This window comes from Coregonus clupeaformis, chromosome 3 (assembly GCF_020615455.1).
Source record: "Coregonus clupeaformis isolate EN_2021a chromosome 3, ASM2061545v1, whole genome shotgun sequence".
NCBI classification, from domain to species: domain Eukaryota; kingdom Metazoa; phylum Chordata; class Actinopteri; order Salmoniformes; family Salmonidae; genus Coregonus; species Coregonus clupeaformis.
The window spans coordinates 45,883,884-45,908,535 of record NC_059194.1 but is presented as its reverse complement, the minus strand read 5'-3'; the positions used below and the strand labels follow the sequence as shown (position 1 = coordinate 45,908,535).

Here is a 24,652-nt window from a genome sequence, read left to right as displayed (position 1 = left end):
TGCAACCGAAAAACGCAATAAATTACTTTACTTTTTGCTTCAACTGGCTGTCCAAATCCACTGAAAGATCGGAAATCCTGTCTGCAACTGTGTTTCTTGTCAGGCTGATATTTGCAAAAAGCCTGGTGCTTTTCAGGGCACACAATCTCCGCTGCCTTCATCATGCATGTTTTTACAAATTCACCCTCACTAAATGGTTTTGAAGCCACTGCGATTTCATTAGCAATGAGGTAGCTAGCTTTCCCTGCAGCGCCACTGATGTCTCGGCTGTGAGTAAACACAGACTGCTGTTTCTTCAGACCCGCCAACAGTTCATTCACCTTCTCTCTTCTCCGCTGTCCTTGAAAGTTGTCATATTTGTCGGCATGAAGACTCACATAGTAGCGACGAAGGTTATATTCTTTCAGCACTGCAACATGCTGTGAACACACCAAACATACAGCTTTCCCATTCAATTCCGTGAATAAATAGAAGGATGACAATTTTTCTTGGAACACTCTGCGTCCACTTTTCTCTTTTTTGACAGAGACATATTGGGGCAATGAGGGTGCCAAAGCACATAATGTTAAAAGTAGAAGCCGTAATAAATATCGCGGGCACAACAAAGTAGCTCATCCGGACTGGCTGCACTTGCTTGACCTATTTGCTCTGCCCCAGTATAAACAGTTTGCTTGCTTAACACAATTGCTATTGCGCCATCCAGTGGACACAATTGGAACAGCAGTTTTTTTATTGAAAAATTGCAGCTCATTTTTATACTTTACAAAATCATCTCGCGGGCCGGATTAAACCCGTTTGCGGGCCGGACGTTTGACACCCCTGTGCTAAGGGGACAGGATAACTTCACCGCATCAAAGGGACGATGGACGGGGCCATGTACCATCAAATCTTGGGTGAGAACCTCCTTCCCTCAGCCAGGGCATTGAAAATGGGTCGTGGATGGGTATTCCAGCATGACAATGACCCAAAACACACGGCCAAGGCAACAAAGGAGTGGCTCAAGAAGAAGCACATTAAGGTCCTGGAGTGGCCTAGCCAGTCTCCAGACCTTAATCCCATAGAAAATCTGTGGAGGGAGCTGAAGGTTCGAGTTGCCAAACGTCAGCCTCAAAACCTTAATGACTTGGAGAAGAACTGCAAAGAGGAGTGGAACAGAATCCCTCCTGAGATGTGTGCAAACCTGGTGGCCAACTACAAGAAATGTCTGACCTCTGTGATTGCCAACAAGGGTTTTGCCACCAAGTACTAAGTCATGTTTTGCAGAGGGGTCAAATACTTATTTCCCTCATTAGAATGCAAATCAATTCATAACATTTTTGACATGCGTTTTTCTGGATTGTTTTGTTGTTATTCTGTCTCTCACTGTTCAAATAAACCTACCATTAAAATTATAGACTGATCATGTCTTTGTCAGTGGGCAAACATACTAAATCAGCAGGGGATCAAATACTTTTTTCCCTCACTGTATATTGCATAAAGACAAACTATCCCCCATGATAGCTACACATGTCCCATAAGAATAACATTTGAACAGTCATTCTATTTTGTATTAATGCAACCTTTGATGCCAACATGGTGCCCATTCAAATTCAACATCTCAAACCGAGTTTGCTCAACCCTGTACATCTACAGCTCTAGGCTAAACCACTGCTATGCCATCTTCTTCATAACACCACATACTGTGGCTTGACAAAGTATGGAGGCTGAAACCCCAGTGGAGATAGCAAACATTACCCCTACACGCTGATCTTGGATTTCCACTCCTCCATTTAATAGTCAAGGTTAGGATTGGGGAGGGATAATCTGATCCTAGATATGGCTAACTTCTACCCAGGGTACCTCCAGCAGCCCGCAACAATGAAATGTCTACACAGTGGGAACGATCAAAGGAGCTTGGACTAGCCCTAGGGATCACCTGACCTGTATCCAATTAAACCTTTATGGGTGGATCAGAGAAGAGCTCCTGCAGGGGGGAAAGCCCATGTAGTGGATGCCTGGATGGGCTCACACAGACAGACAGACAGACAGAGAGAGAGAGAGAGAGAGAGAGAGAGAGAGAGAGAGAGAGAGAGAGAGAGAGAGAGAGAGAGAGAGAGAGAGAGAGAGAGAGAGAGAGAGAGAGAGAGAGAGAGAGAGAGAGAGAGAGCGATACAGCAGTGTGCAATCAGAGCAGCAAGATTTGTGGCCGTTGCCATGTGAAAAGGGCAACCAGTGGAGAGCACAAACAGCATTGTAAATACCACCAATATTTATCTGTTTATTTATCTTCCCCTACGATTCTTACTACAACTATTTGCACATTGCTAAAGCACTGATAATATAGGCTGAACACTTGAAATGGCTTTATCTTTTTTAAACCTTTTTGAGTACAATATTTACTGTTCAATTATAATACTATTTTTTGTTGATGTTGTCTTGTGTCTTCTCACTTTAGTTTATTGTTTATTTCACTTGCTTTGGCAAGAGAGAGAGAGAGAGAGAGAGAGAGAGAGAGAGAGAGAGAGAGAGAGAGAGAGAGAGAGAGAGAGAGAGAGAGAGAGAGAGAGAGAGAGAGAGAGAGAGAGAGAGAGAGAGAGAGAGAGAGAGAGAGAGAACATCCCAGAACCCCACACACAAAAGGAGCTCATGCCTGTCATTTCCACAGACTTTGGGCAAATGTGACTTTAATGAACCATTGGTGAATGGACATAGAACAGGGATCAGTAGGCACCGGATGACTGGTTCGCATCACATTCAAACTTGCACTTGAGGGTGTGTTAGTTTGTGGCTGATCTGCACACAGCATGGGGTTAACTTCTGGTGTGTGCCTGTGACTGCATGGTGAAATAGTAGTCTGTGTTTGGGATTTCAACTTCCATGCATGTTGACCCTATATATAAAGGGTATATAACATATTTTCCATGGATTGCATTTTACAGTCATTTCATGAGTTCATGCTCAAATTTGCAGCCTTATACGACCATACATGATACAACATAAATGATAGCCTACACAACCTTCGTTTATTTTCAATAGGGAAAGTAATTGTTATGGTCCTATAGCAAAGCAATTGAGCATTACCAACGAGTGAATCCTGTTTGCTATTTTAATCTTTCAGACTCCTTGTCGCTTTGCTTTCTAGTTGAACTTGAATGGGAATCAGCAAGGAGAGCAACGAAGGCGTGTGAGCCTCGTTACGTCACTGCTTCCTAAACCCGAGGCATCCCGGTAGAAACAGTAGGCTACTGCTGTTGAACCGATGTAGCGGCTGAAGTGCACGCAGATGAACGATTGTGGACTCCAATGTGCCATACACGCTTGATGAAAATGTGGCTTTTATGGATTTCGGAGGCGTTGAAATTGTGAATAATGTGGAATAACCGGTGTCGGATTGGTTCCTGTGTGTCACTTTACCGTTTTGCGACATGCTCGCAAATATAATTTGCCAACATTTGCTGGGATTTATATGAACGGAACTTTGGAGAGGCGGCGTCATCCAGCTCCTCTGGTAAGTACACTAGGAAATTGCATTGCTTTACACTGATAGAGTAACGACAATGTATTGCATAAAACCATTGGAAATAGCAGGAGTCTTTCATCATGATCATCATCAACATGATACACTTCCGAGGAGGCTTTAATAGTACATTTTACTGGTAGCCTATCCTTCACAATCTCCAAGATTCCATTCTCACTACACACACACACACACGCACGCGCGCGCGCGCACACACACACACACACACACACACACACACACACACACACACACACACACACACACACACACACACACTATAAAGTTGTGGGTGAGCAGCAGCGCTTCCGTCCAGAGCGCAGCGCTTCGGAGAGAAAATAGCAATAGTAGTGAGAGAGCGCCATCAATCGCATACCGGTCACACTCCCATGCGCACGAATTTGGGAATAAGATATTATTGCACATTTATTCCAACGAATATTCCAACATGAAGACACTTCTTGAATAGCACGCGTGTAAATGTGCACTGCCTCTCATTGCACACATTGAAATTAATTCAGGTTGTAAATAGGAAAACTCTCCCCCCCATAGGCTCATAATAAAACGTTGTAGGCTATTTGAACCTCACTACTGTATAGTCCCTATTATATTAACAATTTAAACAATTTAAAATTGTTATTTGGGGATATCTTTAGGGACTACTATTAACTCAAGTGGGGAAAAATTGACTCAAAGCGGGAAAAGATATCCCCAAATAACAATTTTAAATTGCTTGGATTTCCTCATAAATGTGCTAAAACATTGTAGGCCTAGCCTACATTGGGGGAATAAATTGTAATGTTCACTTTATGGATGCATATAAAATGCAATCATAAAGGATAATAGTGCATAGGTATTGGCATGATTTCCCCCTATGAAATCCTGTTTTATATGATTAGCCTATTATAGCCTAGGAAGGAATAAGTCATTTAAATTAGACTAGGGAATAGAGCCGATCAAATTTTACCGTTATCTCTGTTCTTGAAGCCGGGGAGCGAGCTGGTTGTTTTATCTTCATGCCAGCAAAGTAGATCCGGGCGTGCGCAACGCGGAGAGATACTAGGCGAATTCGGTGTGGAAGAAAGGGAGCACGAGAAGAAGTGGATAGTGGATATAGTCGCGGAGAGGCGAGTCCACGTAGTTACCATGCAGACATTCGTACCTTACAAACTACATGAAAAACCGCCAAATCCACGCCGCTAATGAGGGAATAGGTATGTAATGTGATGTATTTGTTGTATCACTTTTCCTGTGAATGAGCAAGTTGTCTTTGTCGTTTGTGAATCGGAGTTAAAAGTTGAGATAGTCCGGATCGGACTAGTTCTCTATAAGTGGCGCTCGAGCAGTGGACTGAAATCAGAGCCCTTTCTTTCCTACAGTGAAGTTTAACGCCTTAAAGTTTTTAGGAAAGGTATTAAATAGGCTACTATCGGAATTAGAGACTATGGAAGTTGGTCACTGTTTTACGCCTTTTGTTTATTTGTGGGAATTGTTTTACACCTTGTGAAGTGTTGGCGGTTCGGGCATTGTTGCATTTTTAAACAATCCATACATCTGGCTCGCGCACGGCCGCGGTGTCTACGTAAAATGAATAGGAATGGAGACCGTTGGGGGATGGGTCGGACAATTAAACAACAGACAGAAAGCAATGATTTTCATGAAGCTGTTTAGTTTTTGCCTTTTTGCCTTCTACCAAAAATATTAATTCGGCACAAAGGTGCATTACAGTATATAACATGGAAAAACATGTAAATATATATTTTTTCATTCTTTATGATTTGCCAGGAATAGCCTAGTTCAACAGTTGAAAAATCCTGGAAGTGTATGCAGACTTAGTTAAAAAAAAACATTGTACATGTATTACTTTTACTTACGATTGCTTACTAACCTGATATGACTGTGCCATAAAGCCCTACACTGGAGGCATCAATAGTTAGCCTAATCCTCAGGGGGGGGGAAATATAGCCTCAAGGCATACTTTTTTTTTGCAAGTTCTCATGCATGCATTATGCTACTAGCCCCATAAAACCTATAGAATATAGTCTATTGCACACATACATTGAGCATGTATTTTGAACAGATCTAAGGCAGCTGGACACCAGTGTCCGTCAATAGCCGGGGCTGGGATGTTTTAACATTCTCCAGTGCTTTTCCCGATGGCAACCGTCTAAAAGCCCAAAGAGCAGCTCTGTGTTTATTTTAGCACAGCCTACTAGACAGAAAATAGGCAAGCTCAGGAACTAAGGCCCCAGAGTCAGTATAGACACAACTTTTAGGGCTAGAATTCAGTTGTTTTGATCATACACTATTTCCAGACATAACAATGGACTTATAGGAGCACAAACCTGTATGCCTGAATGTCACTTCCTTTCATATTAGACCATCTATTTTGAGTCAGCTTGCATATCTAGTTATGCGAGGACAGTACCACTTTTCCACCATTTCCAACCCTTTCTTCGTGTAATGTATCTGCTTGATCTATTTGCATAATGTCATGTAGATCAAAGAATTTCAAAGATGTGCAATTTAAGGCTGATAGAAGGAATTGTGAAATCTGCTGATCATAGCTTTGAAGTCCGTTTTTGCTTGACCTGTGATGGAATAAGTGAGAATTGAATGCCTTACAACTACTTTGTCATTACCAATGACCTCCATCATTTCTACATAGAGGATTTAATTAAATCAATATATGTTCTGAAGTGAAGAGGTTTGTCTCTGAATTGTGCTTTGAAACAGTACATAGGATTTATGTAGTGTATCTTTTCTGTTAAACCTATTGCTGAAATATTAAGAGGAATGCCGGCTTAGATAAATAAGTTATTTGGCCTATATTTTCTCCCTCTCCCCCTCTCTCACATAACATCCATTCATCAGCCTGACCATCATTTGTCATGCCATTTAAATGAGTTCAGTGAGGCTCACAGTAAAGAGAGGAATAAGGTTAGAGACCTTTGTCGAGCAGATATTAACAGCAGCCGTTCACCATGCCACTTTAAAACCAGAACTCTCATAGGAAGGTTCAACCTTTGTCCCTTTTGCTTGGTAGCACAAAGACAGATATTTTATTATGCTCTTAAATTAAAGCACTGATCCATCCCTATTGAGATTTTCGGAAAAATTAATGAAATGTTTAATTGTATGTAATTTTTTAAAGCTTGATTATAACCTTCTGTTTTGTGTGTCTCCAGGTGGTTTGGTAGAGAACACGGTACGAAAATGGGGAAATACTTGACTTCACTGCTCGTGATGCTACTGCAGCTCCTCTGCGGCTGCACAGGGAACCAAAGGACGGAGAAGGAATTGGCCCTGCAGTTCACTCACTCTATTTACAATGCCACTATATACGAGAACTCTGCTGCTAAGACCTACTTGGAGAGTCATGCCAAGATGGGCATCTACATCACAGACCCCACCTGGGAGATACGGTACAAAATAGTGTCAGGAGACAATGAGAACCTTTTCAAAGCAGAGGACTACGTGCTGGGAGACTTTAGTTTCCTGAGGATAAGGACCAAAGGAGGCAGCACTGCCATTCTGAACCGGGAGGTCAAAGACCACTACTTTCTCACTGTCAAAGCTGTGGAGAGGGTCACCAACGTGGAGGCTCGCACCCGAGTCAAGGTCCAGGTCCAGGACACCAACGACCTGAGGCCTCTGTTCTCGCCCACCTCCTACAGCATCTCGCTGCTCGAGAACACGGCCATACGGACCAGCGTGGCCAAGGTCACGGCCACGGACGCCGACATCGGGACGAACGGGGAGTACTACTATAGCTTCCGGGAGTGGACAGATATGTTCGCTGTCCACCCCACGAGCGGGGTGGTGACGCTGACGGGAAAGCTGGATTACTCTGAGACCAAGTTGTATGACCTGGAGATCCTGGCGGTGGACCGAGGCATGAAGCTCTACGGGAGCAGCGGCTTCAGTAGCATGGCCAAGCTGACGGTGAGGGTGGAGCAAGCCAATGAGCACGCGCCTGTCATCACTGCCGTCACCCTGGCACCCTCGGGCGCTGACCGCGACCCCACCTACGCCATAGTGACCGTCGAGGACAACGACCAGGGACCAAACGGGGAGATCGCGTCGTTGAGCGTGGTGGCGGGCGACCCCCTCCAGCAGTTTAAAGCCATGAGAACTAGTCCTGGGAGCAAGGAGTACAAAATCAAAGCGGTCAAGGATGTAGACTGGGACACCCAGCCTTTCGGATACAACCTCACGTTACAGGCCAAGGACAAAGGAAGCACCCCACAGTTTTCCTCAGCGAAAGTGGTACATGTGACATCCCCTCAGTTTAAAGTGGGCCCCCCTAAATTCGAACATGCTGTTTATAGGGTCAATCTCAGTGAGTTTGCCCCTCTCCATACACCTGTTGCTATGGTAACTGCATTGCCAAAGTATCCACAGTTGAAGTATGCTTTCAGATATAAGACAGAGAAGAATCGTTTTGCTATTAATCCAGACACTGGCTTAATCACCACAACTGGACCCATCTATGCGGATTATGCCCCTAAATTTGAACTAGAAGTTATTACCAGTGACAAAAAGGCAGCGACTATGGTTATCATTGACATTATGGATGTTAACAATAATGTCCCTGAGTTCCAACAGACCTCTTACAAGGCCACCATTGATGAGAATGTACCTGTAGGGACCAACGTGTTAGCAGTGAAAGCCACTGATCTAGACAGTGGCGAGAACGGGTATGTGACTTACAGCATTGCCAACGTGAGCCCACAGCCGTTTGTCATCGACTACTTCTCTGGTGTCATCAGCACCTCAGAGGAGCTGGATTATGAACTGATGCCAAGGATTTACAATCTCAAAATCAGGGCTTCAGACTGGGGTTCCCCTTTCCGACGGGAGGTGGAGGCATCAGTTACTATCACACTGAATAACCTGAATGACAATAAGCCTCTATTCGAAAATATCGACTGTGAAGTCACGGTGCCAAGAGACCATGGCGTGGGAGAGCAGATAACGACGGTGTCTGCTATTGACGCTGACGAATTGCAGCTAGTGCGGTACGACATAAAAGCTGGGAATGATCTTGATCTCTTTGAATTGAACTCCAACTCGGGTGTGCTTTCTTTGAAACGAACACTGAGCGAGGGGGAGGCAGCTAAAGTGTCCTTCCATAGCTTACAGATCAGAGCCAGTGATGGAGAGCATGAGACTGAACCAATGATTATGAACATCACTGTCATCACAGCTCGCAAGCCTGTCCAATTGAAGTGCGTCGACACTGGGGTTGCTACGATGTTGGCAGAAAAGCTGCTTCATGGCACTAAGATCCACACCCCAACTGAGCCTGACGATAACTTAATGGACATCCATTCGGTTAACCGCTACTCCCCTCAGTTTGCAGAGTCCTTCCCCAGTGTCATTGAGGTCAAAGAGGACCTTCCGGTTGGGGCAAGGGTAGTCCATCTAAGCGCATCCGACACAGACAGTGGTTTTAACGGAAAACTGGTGTACGTTATTTCAGGAGGAGATACAGAGAGTCGTTTCATTGTAGATATGAACACCGGTTGGCTTTTGGTTTACGCACCACTGGACAGGGAAACGACAGACCACTACACACTGAATGTCACAGTCTACGATCTGGGAATACCGCAGAAGTCCTCCTCGCGTCTTTTAGACGTTAAGATCTTGGATGCTAACGATAACAGTCCGCAGTTCCTGCAAGACTCATATTCGGTGGAAATAAGTGAAAACACACCAGTGGGCACTGAAATCGTCCAGGTGGATTCCACAGATAAGGACCAGGGAGATAACGGAGTAGTCAGGTATTCGATTGTGGCCGACACTGACCAGTTTGCCATTGACGAGCTGACTGGAATAGTGACGGTGAAAAAGCCGCTGGATCGCGAGGTGCACCCGGTTTACATTCTGAAGATCGCTGCACGTGACCAGGCCATTAATGAACCTCAACTCGTGTCTACAGTGTTGCTAAAGGTCGTTCTCGAGGACGTCAATGACAATCCTCCCAAATTCATCCCGTCAAATTACCGCGTGAAAGTGAGGGAGGACCTCCCGATCGGCACTGTGATTATGTGGCTGGAGGCTCACGACCCGGATGTCGGGCTGTCCAGTCAGGTACGGTACAGCCTCATCGATAACGGGGACGGCAACTTCGAGGTGGACAAACTCAGCGGCGCGGTCCGCATCCTGCAGAATCTGGATTACGAGAAAAAGCAGGTGTACAATCTCACGGCGAAAGCCAAGGACAAAGGGAAGCCCATGTCCTTATCGTCGACATGCTTTATTGAGGTGGATGTAGTGGACGTAAATGAGAATCTGTATCGCCCCTGGTTCCCCTCGTTTGTGGATAAGGGATTTATAAAAGAGGACGCCCTCATTGGGACATCCGTAATGAAAGTAACGGCTCAGGACGAAGACAAAGGAAGAGACGGAGAAATACGGTACTCCATACGGGACGGCTCTGGCCTAGGGATATTCACCATTGATGAAGAGACTGGTGAGTTTCTCACTTTTCTTTTCCTCTATGTCATTACCATATTGCCTCTATGTGAAGGCCCATTTTGTTTATCATTTATTATTTAAGGTACCAAATGGGCATGCATGAATTTTAAATGACTGGGATGCGAGAAGGGGTGTAATCCCCTGTATCTGTGCAGATTGTGTTTGTCTGCCCATGTCCTTCCTCCCCCCCTGAAATATCAGTGGTGGGGGCAAATGGTGAATGGCGGTGAGGGTTGCTTCCTGGAGAACCGCTAAGCTTCCTGATTCCTTTCATTTTTCTGTCTGAGGGAAGAGAATTGATGACAGGAACAGCTGGAGCAGCTGTCTTCTAGACCTGCAGTAGACATTCCAAACTAGTTGCTGTGGAATTATGAGGATTGCTGAGTGATTTTACCCACTGACTCCCCATTTCCCACACGGCACTGTTGTGCTGAACACTGCATTTTGTTTCAGTGTTGAAAAACTGGTCATATGCAAATGGTATAATGCTTCATGCTAGCTCATCCCACATGAGATGGCACTTGTTTGTATAATGAGAGAGTTGTTTTTCTGTGATTGTCAAATCTACTTTAGTATTGCAAATCTATATTTTTGTGTGTGTGGCGAAATGCACTTGCTGGCGTCTTTGTGGTCTTACAAAGAAAGTATTAATACTTTTTTTTCAGCTGCTCACAGACGTTAAATCACCTGTGCCAAGGATTTAAAAATAAGCAGTCTGGAATTCAAACGGTTTTGCCACAAAAAGCTACTGGTCACCCCATTTTGGGTGTGTCAGACCTGGCTTGCTGCCCTTCATTTTAAACATAGTTACCATACTCTGGGTGGCTTAATGTCAGTTTTTCCCTTTTAAAATGTATTTGTGCATGGCAATATACATATTTAATGTACAAATGGGCCGGTGAAACTTGATGCATAAAACATCAGGTTTTTAGCATATATGTAGTCTATCCCCTAAGTGTGGAAGTTCAATGCAAAGTCTCTGGAAATGTAATTTACTGATTTTAAAGTAACTAAATGAGAAATTGACGAGTGAATGTTAATTTAGATTCAGGTGGAGGCATACACTTTATTAAGCTGAGTAATTAGCTGGGCCTTCCGTGAACCTGTGGGGAAATCACACTTTCTTTGCTGTTAAATTTAGCATGACGGGATGAGCCGGCACGAAGCATTGCTCCTTAAGGACCATCTGTCAGCTATTGTGCCTGTCCAGTGATTGTTCTCTCTGGGGTAGTTGTTGGATTGTTGCTTGTAGATAATTCTACCTCTTTTGTTCAAAGATACTGAGGAAAATGTAAATAGAGTGAACTGGAGCGAGCCTTTGATTCTTGAAATGCGATTTGAAACTCGTCTGAGATTGGTTTAAAATGGCTTCGGTCCCACTCATCAAAGTTTGTAAAAACTTTCTCACACTCTTTAGGGAGTTGACATTTGAAATGCAGTGCCTTATATTTAGGCAACAGAGATTTCTGCTCTGGGCTTTGTTAGTTGAGACTCGGCCCTTGGCTTGGGGCTGTGGATCTTAGGCCGAATCTCTGAAGTGTTCTTGTTTCCGTAAATGACACCCACTTCTTGTTTGAAATCCCACTCCTGAATGTATAGGATGCAGGTCACTGGGAGCTCCTGACCTGCTCTTCCTCCCCTGCCCGCAACCTCCATGGCCTTCAAAGTGATTTATCAGGAGTGGCAATGATAGGATTGTCCTGCTATTCAGCCCCGTTGTTAGGGATCACAGCCAGAGCTGGTAGCAAACCAAATATGCCGAAGGCAACGGTGTGCCTCCTAGAAATTCATGCATTGACTGAAGGAGGTTTGGGGGGGGGGTTAGTTTGGGTCTGAGCAGAGGGGGTGTGAGGTCACCACATGAGGATTATGCGCTACGAGAAATCAATGTAAAACAAAGGGTGCACCCCAGCATCGCTTTCACCCAGTCATGCAGCTGCAGGTAGTGCTTTCTGACCAGTAGAAAAACAAGAGTGGAGAAGAGAAGAAAACAAATGAAAAGTGCTAAAATCAAAGGGTACATGCCAGAAGCCACACACACCTTAAGCTCTGGAAAAGTTTTTATGAGGGGGCTAGTAAGGAAAGGCTGGCTAACATCTGTGGCTGGTTAAGTTAAATGCCTTTTGGAATCTCATGTTCTCTGTATGCATGCTTTATTTATTCACTTTATCCTCTTGAACCCCTGGGTTTGAGAATGGAGGGGTAGTGATGAGGAATGCGTAATTGAAAAGGTCTTTAGTGCCCACTTGACTCCCTTACCTCTCATCTTACCGCCAAGAAGATACCATTTTGGCCCTCAGTTTTTCTCCTTAAGCCTAAATCTTGAACTTTATAGTTAGATACTAGCTTAATTTAGTTCAGTGAACAGAGGCGGAAATTCATTTATGTAACTTCAGCTTTCAATATATATTTTTTGCCTGTTTCAGGGTTTGCCTTTGATAACAGCAGTAATTCAGCCATTTTTAGGCCAAAATAAGATTAGCAAAACCCAGAAAGTTGTTACTTCTAAGATAGTAATCAGCATGTTTTCCCCCTATCCAGCTCTTATTGTCCGACTGCAGACGGCTATATCTGGCAAACGTCTGGCCCGGGCCCCTCCGGATCTCTGGCCCTTGTATATACATCTGCACATCACACAAACATGTTTAGAGCTGGGGGCTATGTGGAGCCCTGGTGAGATTTTGTGTGCAGTCCAGGCTAATTCTGTCCTCGTGTGTGCTCAGACACTGCTAATGGGGGCCTGACACACTTAAGGCCAGCTAGGTATGCCGCTAACCTGACTGATGTTTCCAGGGCCATGCATGGAATCTAGTTCCTTGATTTAATAAACCTTTAGTTGGAAAAAGGAACAAAGAACTGGAGCTTGAGGTCATGATACAGAGAGAAGAACAACAAGATGGAGTCCTTTCACAAAGTAGGCTAGTTAAGGCTGCTAGCGAGAGGGTGGTTGTTGTGGTTCGGTGTAGAAGTTAGGGCTGGGAATTGCCAGAGACCTCACAATATTATATTATCACAATACTTAGGTAACGATACGGTGTATATTGTATTTCTCGTGATTCTATATGTATTACGAATCTATACTGTGATTTTATTGCGATTCGATGTTCCAAACGTATTGCTCACCATATGTCTGCTGCAGAGGGGCAAGAGAGAGCCATGAGGAAATGAGTTTTGATCAGTCATGGAAATAAAAGTGCTGAAAACAAATTGGCTCCCTATTTTAAAAAGATGGAGAACAAGCTTTGAAGGAAAAATACTGGAGTTTTGGTGCAGGTACAGCCAACGAGCTCAAAAACTATATTGCGATATTGTCGATACGATATATCATAAAATAATAATATCCCAATATGTAACTGTATACATTTCCCCCCCCATCACTAGTAGAAGTTGTTGTGGGGTGGTCGAGGTGGTGAGTGGTATTCATTTGGGACAAAGCCACTGAACATTCCATTCTCTCTGTGCATCTAAATTGAGATCAACTCTTAATGGTCTTCACTCTGCAGTGCACTATAAATGCTTTTCACCGACGTTCCTATAAAAAAGCCAGCAATGCAGCTGTTGTTGCTTAGGGAAGAGGAGGGGTGGAGGATGTTATTTGTCATGGGCTGTGCTTGATTAGTTGCGAGGTAGGATATAGGCCTAGTCCCTATAAGTCCCCTACTGGTACATTGTTGTCAATGGAGACCGTTCTCCAAGTAGATCAATTAGACTTGGTGCTTGCACGAAAGGATTGACTACCGTTTATGAGGTCAGGGAAGGGTCCTCTGTGATCAATTAAGCATGTCTTTCTGTTAGAACTCCTAATAGCTTTGACGAAAAGAGCTAGTTCGACCAGACTCTCTCTCTCTCATTGTGTCTCTCCTCCAGGAACTGCTAGTTTTGATGCTGTTTTGGCAGCACTATTGAAGTCATGTCTTTAAGTTCGTTAGCCTACTTTGTGAACTGAGGTGAACAACCAAGATGTGATATGCAATTTGCACGGATTCACTTAACTGGTTAGGTAAGGTTAAAAAGGAAGAACAGGGGAAAAAAGAGGTGAAAATGCATATTGATTAAAGTCTCCAGGCCCAGCGTCGTCTAGGGTAGGGGAGGGAATGGCCGGCAGGGAATGTAGCTCAGTTTGTAGAGCATGGCGTTTGCAACGCCAGGGTTGTGGGTTCGATTCCCACGGGGGTATAAAAAAATAAATAAATAATGTATGCACTAACTGTAAGTCGCTCTGGATAAGAGCGTCTGCTAAATGACTTAAATGTAAATGTAAATGTTAAAATATACTAGTAGTAAAGGTGAACAAAGGTGTAGGCCTTCATGCGGTGTGTTTGCATTTATGTCGGAAAAACTGAAGGAATCTCAAACAGCCCCATTGGAATCACCTCTTCCGTCCAGATGCTCATTGGATAATGTATGCATTGCCCTTTGCTCATTGGATAATGTATGCGTTGCCCTTTCGCTTCAAGTTGGAGGCAGCCGGTGTGCTGAAAGAGCTCTTTGTGGAGGCAAATGAAATAGTTTGACATGTAATGACAAAGTTCTGTGAGCTTGTGTTTTCCCCTCTTCAAATTGGGCCTTCCTCCCCCCTCTCTTCCCCCAAATCCCCCCCCCCCATTGCCCTTCCTGTCGAGAGCGAGGTAGGGCCGACCCTCAGTGATGCCAGATAAGGGAGGTATGTGCTGAATGGTTTTGTCTTTTCATGTTTGGCTGCCTTCACTATCCCAGGGTGAGGCGATAGCCGTGTCTGCTCCACCAAAGCTTCATGGGAGATTGATTGAACCCAAGCACCCGTGGCCGGTCCCTTCTATTTTTTGATTCTATATGCAGAAGCTCAAGCCAGAAGTGTGACTTCTTCAGCACACTCAAAAGAGCCACATGACTTGTAATGGTCTTTGCTTGAGCGCTGTTGCTGGGGCGACGGGACCAGGAATGTGCAGTAGGCCAAAGTTGATTGTAGGGTGCTAAATGAAAAGCACACTTTCCCCAGTTAAAGTTTGTTGCTTCTCTCAGCCCATTAATTCTTTTTTAGAAACCTGTAAAGGTGCCGCGTGCAGATGGCGTGCTCGATTGCGAGTTAACTGTTGTCATGCTAATCTAGGCAATTGAGACCCGCAGCTAATAATGGTTGGTGACATTTTGTTTTATTTTTATGTAAACTACTGTAAATTAAGGCTCTGCACAAGTTGCTAATGGTAGCACAGAGATTCTGCAGACACATACAAAACTGCAATAACTACATGTTTGTCACACGTTTGACAGGAAAGAAAAGCATAAAATTCATCTTAGTGAAGCCATTTTGTTGTTCAGTTCTCTATCTTGGCGTGTGTTCCCATGTTACTTTGAAAAGACCTGCAGTTCCCTGTGGCATGTTCACCTGAATGTGAAGTCGTTGTTTTCCTATCATAGCCCCAATCAAAATGGAGTTTACCGCAGTGAAGGGGGTAACCAACAGAGGCTTAGCTGGCTGATTATTTTATAGCATCTCTATATGATGCATTGGCTCTCAAAGCGTAACTGACTGATTGCCAAAGTGAAATGGTACTTGGCGCAACGAGTTCTGAGTTTTGAGAGACAGCCACTTAAAATAAAACGTTGAGAGATGAAGATGCTCCTTTTGAATTCCCCGTCCGTCATGTTCGCTGTCAATGTAAAGACCAAAGACAGGAAATATCAGAATTAAGGTAGCATGACCAGAGACAGCAGCTTATTGGCACTGAGTTCAAGTCCCATGTTATACAGACGGAGACAGTGCCATGTTTAGGCCTAAGTGCCGTGTTTAGGCCTAAGTGCCATGGTTGTCTCTTAGGGTTGAAAAGCTTGGGATAGAAAATGCTGGCCAAACATGCATTTAAACGCCCATACTATCCCAACATTCCTGTCATACCTCTCAACAACCATAATGCCTCTTATAGGCCTATACACCACTGTTATCTCTAATCTCCGAAGACAATAAAAATGGAATGAAAAAATAATCAACCTTTGTAAATGTCAGCGCGGCAGCCTGTTGGAAAACGAGAACAGACCTATATTTCAAAGCGCCTTATCTGTCTCCAAAAAAGGCCTTTCCACGGGAACCGTTTACCGCAGCGCATTGAGTCTGTGTCAGTGGGCAACTATCTCAGGGGGCTTCATCAAAATGTTGCGATAAGGGGAAGACAGACGGTGCATCGCGCCCGCTATTATCAGAGGAGTGGGGCATAGCACCGGAGGGCCGGGAGGTGACAGGTCTTAAATTATAACGTGATATTAAACCAGGTGGCCCAGCTCTGAGGCCTTTGAAATAACACTGCGCTCTGTGACAATGGAAGCTGCCTGGGCATGTCCCAATAGGCTTCTTCAACTGGAATTAATGGGCTAAATTCTGCCAGAAAAAAAAGAGAAAAATCCCATCAGGCATGTTCTCATTGCATCACTCCCCTTTCGTTCATTAAAGACTCTCTCGCTTTCACTCTCTCTCGCTGCATTCTCCCCTCTCCCCCTCACTCCAGATGAATGCAGCCATTCTTTTCGTTTTTCCTTGGGCCAGAGAATATAGAATATTATTATTATTTTATTACACAGTGCATGATGCTATAGTTTTGATATCCATGCCGCTTTAAAACGTTAATGCCCCACTGGTCTGTTAATGCAGTTTTAGTAAATGGCAGTTGTTTAGTGCTTTTATTCAGTGCCCTCCCCTTTTAAGACTATAAGATTAGGTCAATATGTAGAGCGAAGCGCACAGCTCCACATTGTTAAGCTGGCTGAAATTATTCAGTTTGTCTAAAGTTTTAAAGTACCATTTCCCTAAAGCCCAGCTGTTGATAGCGCTGGTTTTAGCCTCTGGTGGCGATTGTATACAAAATGCACAATGATGCGTGAAGCGGAAATGGCTGGTGGGGGCACAACTCAGAGGATCGCCGGGTCAAAGAGAAATCAAATCAAATGTTATTTGTCATATGCGGCGAATACAACAGGTGTAGACTTTACTGTGAAATGCTTACTTACGAGCCCTTTCCTAACAATGCAGAGTTGAAAAGTAATTAAATTAGCAAAAATGAAGAAAAAAAAGGAATTAATAGCACAATAAAATAACAATAACGAGGCTATATACAAGGAGTACCGGTACCGAGTCAGTGTGCTGGGGTACGAGGTAGTTGAGGGGATTGAGGTAATATGTACATGTAGGTAGGGGTAAAAGTGACTAGGCAATTAGGTTAGATAATAAACAGAGTAGCAGCAGTGTGTGTGAAAGTGTGTCTATGTGTGAGTGTGTTTGTGTGTGTGTGTGGCGTCAATATGCAGATGTGGTATGTTTTGTGTTTGTGTGAGCGTATGTAGTGTGAGTGTGTGTGTATGTGTGTTTTGGAGTCAGTGTAGTATGTGTGAATGTGTGGGTAGAGTCCAGTGAGTGTGCATAGAGTCAGTGCAAAAAAATATTATAAAAAAAGGGGTCAGTGCAAATAGTCCGGGTAGCCATTTGATTAACTATTCAGCAGTCTTATGGTTTGGGGGTAGAAGCTGTTCAGGAGCCTTTTGGTCCTGCTTGCCGTGCGGTAAAGACCTTTTGTGTTGAGAGACTCTGTGTGAACTCATCATGCAGCAGTTTTGATGATTGTTTTCCCGGATCTACACTAATGTACTGAATACCCGCTGAGTGCTGGTCACTCTTCAAAGTGCCACCATATTTGGTCAATGACCCCGATATGGTCTATGACACTTCAATAGCCTGCTAAGTCCTATTTTGCATGGTGATTCTAAGCCTGTGGCCAATGTGTTACTGTGTGTAACTCAAGCTGTCTGCGTTATTCAGATTTATGAATTGGGTGGTTCGATCCCTGAATGCTGATTGGCTGATAGACGTGGTATATCAGACCGTATACCGCGGTTATTATATTTTTACTGCTCTAATTACGTTGGAAAGCAGTTTATAATAGTAATAAGGCACCTTGGGTGTTTGTGGTATAAGGCCAATATACCACACCTCCTCGTGCCTTATTGCTTAAATATTCATAATTCTATGAAGTAATAAAGACGATGAGTGCGACAGCGAGACCTGTAGGCTATGTGGGTATCCCATGAGGTGGAGTTTTTCGGCTTTGGCTGCACTTCATAGCCTTGTGAATCTTTCAAAAGATTCAGGCATTAATACTTACAGTATGGACTGAATAACGTTGGAGGTGCAGGGCTAGGCTAGGTCTTAGCTTCTGAGAACTCTTGGAACCAAAGAGATGATATGATTTAAGTCCCGGGGGCATGGGAAGCTTAGCTCAGGACTCTATTTCTAATACACCCAGGGCTCTACGTGGTGGAGGAATTTGAAGCATTTCGCCAGGGCCGGTGGAAAGAGAAGAGGGGGGAAAAAAAGCACTGAGAAGGTTTATGTAAGCATGGGAGGCAGGAGTCCTAAGTAGGCTGAGGAATGCGAGGGGAAAGGAGAGAGGAATTACCGAGAGGTAGTTCAAAGCAAATGTCTGACTTTTTAAAGTGCAGACCGAGGAAGTGCTGGCGTAAGCCGAAAGAGCTGATCTCTCGGTCTTGAGAAGACACGTTTCTGTTCTCTCATGGTCTCCGAAGCGGGTAAATTATTCCTGTACGGTCTCTTGTTGTGAAGGTCATCGGAAGACCATCTCGACTTCTGTAGATATCTTTGTCGACAGTAGAAAACCTGTGAAAAGAGAGCTTCTCTCTGGGCTGTGTGAAGTTGACAGCAGCCTAATTCCTCATTACAAGTTTTCAATGCCAGAAAAATATGATATTGACACAGTTTCTTAACTAGACAGCGCGCTACCATATGAAAATAAGCACTGGGGATATACAGGATTTTGATAATCCTAATCCTCTTTTGACAAGCGGTAATCTTTTTGGCGCTCTAATTTGTTTCAATTGCCAGCTTTTGATATCCATGGCATGTGCAATCCCCTCCATTTGTGGCGACGCCATTGTAGTTACAAGGCCTTCTCCCCAATTTAGCCCCCCGCCCACTAAGTACCCCCTTTCATGACAAGGACCTTGGTCCAATACATGCCAGAAATACTGAGTACACCTCATCCTCTGAACAAAATAGTGAACATCACAGTATAGTTCTGCAGTTACTACCCCGCACTGTGTGGTACATTTTAGTTTTGGCTTGGATCAGCTGGCTTTATCCAATCCACTTAAATTTTTTCTGTCCTCAGTCCTCCAGACCTCCTCTGCCATTTTCCTCGGCGCCTCGAAGCACAACCATGTTATTTCACAATTGTGTCAAAACAACACTCAGCGGCTATGTGTTGTGCAGCAGACTTCTTCCAGCCTCCCCGCTGTAACTAGCTATTGAGTAAATGTCACGGTGGACCTGTTCCGGAGACTGATTGAAGCGAACACACTTTGCAGTTCACACACCTACATGAGATGACAGAATTGTAGGAACAGCGTTAGCCGTTAGCTCTTTTTTTATTGTGTAGCCTAGCTGCTGTGCTAGGTGGCTGTGGAAGGTGTAGCCTTAGGGTATGCAAGGAAGAGGGAAAGAAAGGAGAGAGAGCAAATCTGGCTGGGTAGGTTGCCTAGCCCTTGTCAACTGTTTTTATTGCCTCAAGGGCACATTTCGCAACTTCCTCATTGACTAGCCTAGAAGTATAGGTGCGGTGGCTAAATACCTCTGATTCATAATTTATACACATTTATACAATTATCCAGCCAACTATTGATTTGATATGTTTCGATAGGTGCTTTGTCTTCTGTTATGTTTATTTAAAGCCAGTCACGCATTCATGTATGAATAAAAAGTAGACGTCAACTGAAATTGTCATTGTGTTCAGCAAGAGCTTCATTGAAATGGGTTTCTCTTTGAATTGAACTTTATATTCTAGGCTTCAGAGCCTCATCAAACTATAAAACATATACAAGATTTGGACTTTCTTACTTCTGCCAATCAACCATTATAATGCTATCGTACCAGTTGGCCTTACCTACCACAGTTTGTTTACGTTTCCTGTGAGGGGTGAGTTTGGGTCAAGGTCCTCTATGACTATGTAGTCTTGTTGTTAGTCACCACTAGAATGAATGTATTACATTTTATTTTCGTGTCAAATTGTTAGTTGGCAACCCATCCTTTCCGCGATCAATTGAAACATAAACAAACATTACAATAATTCACTGTGATAATTATTCCGGTGTTCTGTGCATTACAATAATTCAAGGTTATAAATCTGTGATAATTGCACTAGCAGTGCAGAACTGCAGTAATATAAAGCCATCTTCTCTATTCTGATAGCTTTAGGATTGGCAGCGGGCTGCTAAAAGCCTGACACTCATGAGCAAATGAAATGGTATGGGTGTGGTGGCTAAATACCTCTGATTCATCATTTATACATCATTTAGTAATTATCCAGCCAACTATTGATTTGATATGTTTTGATAGATGTTTTGTCTTCTGGTATGTTTATTTAAAGCCAGTCACACATTCATGTTTGAATAAAAAGTACCGTATTTTCCGCACTATAAGGCGCACTTAAAAGCCTTTAATTTTCTCAAAAAACGACAGTGCGCCTTATAATCCGGAGCACCTTATATATGGATCAATTGGTTAATTGGTTGATCCATACTGGTTGTACACGGCGCTCAAGGCGCTCTGTCAAAATGTTTCAGTATGAAAAAACAATAAAAACAATTTAATAATAATGACATGTTTCAGTACGACTGGTAAACTACAAAGCCGCACCGCTTGCAGCATTACGGCTACCGTAGTCAGTAAACACCGGTACTGTGCTTACTCACAGTCCCACACCACTTGTGTGTGTATAAAGACCCCAAAATGGCACCTTTCAAGAGACACGCTTACGACGCAGAGTTCAAGCTCAAGGCTGTCGGTCACGCAGTAGAATATGGGAATAGAGCAGCAGTGAGAGAATTCAACATTAATTAATCAATGGTACGGAAGTGGAGGAAGCAAGAAGATGACCTGCGCCAAGTAAAGAAGACTAAACAGAGTTTCCGTGGGAACAAAGCGAGATGGCCACAGTTAGAGGACAAACTCGAACAGTGGGTTGTTGAACAGAGAGCAGCAAGTAGAAGCGTCTCTACAGTCACTATTCGAATGAAGGCAACAGCGCTAGCACGGGACATGATCATCGATGAATTTCGAGGCGGTCCTTCTTGGTGCTTTCGTTTTATGAAAAGACGTAATCTCTCCATCCGCACACAAACTACCGTCTCGCAGCAACTGCCAAAAGATTACCAAGAAAAGCTGGTCACTTTCCACGCATACTGCAAAAAGTAGATCACTGAAAAGAAGATCCGGCCAGAGCACATCACCAACATGGACGAGGTTCCACTCACCTTTGATATTCCCGTGAACCGCACTGTGGAGAAAACGGGGACCAGTACGGTGTCTGTACGCACCACAGGGAATGAGAAGTCATCCTTCACTGTAGTTCTCGCCTGCCAGGCTAATGGCCAGAAACTTCCACCCATGGTTATTTTCAAGTGGAAGACCTTGCCAAAAGAAAACTTTCAAGCGGGTGTCGTCATCAAAGCTAGCCCGAAGGGATGGATGGATGAGGAAAAGATGAGTGAGTGGTTGAGATAAATTTACGTCAAGAGACCGGGTGGCTTTTTCCACACAGCTCCGTCCCTATTGATCTACGACTCAATGCACGCCCATATCACCGATGCTGTCAAAAAACAAGTGAAGCAAACTAATTCGGAGCTTGCCGTCATTCCGGGTGGATTTACTAAAGAACTCCAGCCGCTAGATATTGGTGTCAACAGGGCGTTCAAAGCTAGACTGCGAGCTGCGTGGCAACAGTGGATGACAGAAGGCGAACACACGTTCACCAAGACGGGTAGACAGTGCCGGGCGACTTACGCCACTATCTGCCAATGGATCGTGGATGCCTGGGCTGATATATCAGTCTCAACTGTGGTCAAAGCTTTCACGAAGGCAGGAATAATCTCTGAACTGCCAGGCAACAGCAGCGACACTGACTCGGATAATGACGAGAGGGAGCCGGGCAGGTTGGATGCCGTAGTCGCCCAACTGTTCAATTCGGACACTGAAGAAGAAGAATTCGAGGGATTCGTGGACGGGGAATGAACTGAAAAAGTGAGCTTTACGTGTTATACGTAACTGAACAATGTTGAGTTATGCACTAACGTTTGATTTAGTGGTATCAGACTGTTTCTTTTACTACGTGTTTACTGAATCAGGGAAAAGAGTGAGCAAGGCTGGGAGATATTGTTAATATGCACATTAACGTTTGAACAACGTTACCATGGGAGTGAACGGAGTTGTCAGAACGCTTAATAAAGTTTGACTTTATCTGACTGTTTTGTTGACATTCCCTTTAGCACAGCTCCATCTAGTGGATGCATAACGCAACCCCAGTCAAACGTTTGACTGCAGTATCTTCTATTCTATGCGCCTTATAATCTGGTGCGCCCTATATATGAAAACAGTTCTAAAATAGGCCATTCATTGAAGGTGCGCCATATAATCCGGTGCGCCTTATAGTGCGGAAAATACGGTAGATGTCAACTGAAATTGTAATTGTGTTCAGCTAGAACTTCATTGAAATGGTTTCTCTTTGAATTGAACTATTCTAGGCGTCAGAGCCTCATCAAGATTTGGAATTTCTTCCTTCCGCCAGTCGACCTTTACAATGCTATCGTACCAATTGGCCTTATCTACCACAGTTTGTTTAAGTTTCCTGTGAGGGGTGAGTTTGGGTCAAGGTCTTCTATGACTATGTAGTCTTGTTGTTAGTCACCTCTAGCAGTGCAGGACTGCACTAATATAAAGTCATCTTCTCCATGGCGATGGCTTTAGGGTTGGCAGAGGGCTGCTAAAAGCCTGACACTCCTGAGCGAGTGGAATGGTTCCGCTATGCCAGTGTCTCCCAGTCAAACGGATGAGCAGTCAAGCATGGGCATCGCCTTGGCACGGGCACAATAAATGTCTCATCCCTCTCACTCTACCTCTCTTTTACCTTGTCTCTCACACACACTTAGTCTGATTAGCACACATTCTCACCCTTACACACAGACCCAGAAATGTACAACACACACACACTCTCTCCCCTCTACCTCAGTCTCTCTCCATTTTTCTTTCACCCACTCAACCGTTCTCTCCATCTCATCCTCACTCCTTATTTTTCCAATCTCCACCCTCTCTCGCTGCCTCTCACACACTCACTAATAGATTAGCACTCACATTTCTTATTCATGCTTCACATTTGCAAATCCCTGCACATCTGTTCCTCCCAGAAGCTATCTCGATGAGTGCAGTTAGCAGTCGACAGTGCTTCCGTGAGAAAAACTCACACTTCCACATTTTGACTGCATTTCTTTGGGGCAATATATATATTTTTATAATCCGTTTACTTCATTATATCATCACTTTTTTTACGATTTCCGGCCCTTTGGGTGCATTTCACATTCGGTGCCAGCCATATGACATCGACCATATTACACCCTGCATGTCTTCAGAAAGTATTCATACCCCTTGACTTAATCCACATTTTGTTGTGTTACAGCCTGAATTCAAAATGGATTAAATATATAATTTACACACAGTACCCCATAATGACAAAGTGAAAACGTGTTTTTAGAAATGTTAGCAAATTTATTGAAAATGAAGTACAGAAATATCTCATTTGAGTCATCTGAGTCAATACTTTGTAGAAGCACCTTTGGCAGCGATTACAGCTGTGAGTTTTTCTGGGTAAGTCTCTTAAGAGCTGTCCACACCTGGATTGTGCAACATTTGCCCATTATTCTTTAAAAAATTCTTCAAGCTCTGTGAAATTGGTTGTTGATCATTGCAAGACAACCATTTTCAGGTCTTGCCATAAATGTTCAAGTAGATTTAAGTAAAAACTGTAACTCGACCACTCAGGAACATTCACTGTCTTCTTGGTAAGCAACACCAGTGTAGATTTTTCCTTGTGTTTTAGGTTATTGTTATGCTAAAAGATGAATTCATCTCCCAGTGTCTGGTGAAAAGCAGACCGAACCAGGTTTTCCTCTAGGATTTTGTCTGTGCTTAGCTCTATTCCGTAAATGTTTTATCCTGGAAAAACTCCTGGGAAAACAAACTCCTGGAAAAACTCCCCAGTTCTTAATGATTACAAGCATATCCAACCCATTAGGGTTGGGCGGTATCCAGATTTTCATATCCTCATACCATCCTTCTCTCACACTAGGATTTACGGTATTACTGGCTTAGTACACAAGGGGGCGCAGAAAAAAACAGAAAAAAGCCCATTGGGCGTCTTTTACTAGAATGCTAACAAAGTTAGCACAAGTTATCCAGCTAATGAAGTTATACATACACTACCTGTCAAGAGTTTTAGAACACCTACTCATTCAAGGATTTTTCTTTATTTTTACTATTTTCTACATTGTAGAATTATAGTGAAGACATCAAAACTATGAAATAACACATGGAATAGTAACCAAAAAAGTGTTAAACAAATCAAAATATATATATACTTTACATATCCACCCTTTGCCTTGATGACAGCTTTGCACACTCTTGGCATTCTCTCAACCAGCTTCATGAGGTAGTCACCTGGAATGCATTTCAATTAACAGGTGTGCCTTTTTATAAGTTAATTTGTGCAATGTCTTTCCTTAATGCATTTGAGCCAATCAGTTGTGTTGTGACAAGGTAGGGGGGTATACAGAAGATAGCCCTTTTTGGTAAAAGACCAAGTCCATATT

General features: G+C 43.6%; 1 protein-coding gene across 8 annotated transcripts in view; it reads left to right on the top strand.

Annotated features, from left to right (window-relative positions):
* Positions 1 to 3,249: 3,249 nt before the first annotated feature.
* The window catches only part of fat1a (FAT atypical cadherin 1a), a 92,977-nt gene continuing 71,574 nt past the window's right edge, over positions 3,250 to 24,652 (top strand). For 5 of the 8 annotated variants that reach the window (XM_041855770.2, XM_041855751.2, XM_041855761.2 and 2 more), the window contains exons 1-2: positions 4,602 to 4,710; positions 6,685 to 9,974. In XM_041855770.2, coding sequence (XP_041711704.2) covers positions 6,713 to 9,974 — 3,262 coding nt within the window. In that variant the 5' untranslated portion in view covers positions 4,602 to 4,710; positions 6,685 to 6,712. Of the gene's footprint in view, positions 3,488 to 4,598; positions 4,711 to 6,684; positions 9,975 to 24,652 lie in introns of those variants that run through there. The other 3 variants (XR_005996267.2, XR_005996266.2, XM_041855734.2) reach the window with 2 other exon arrangements.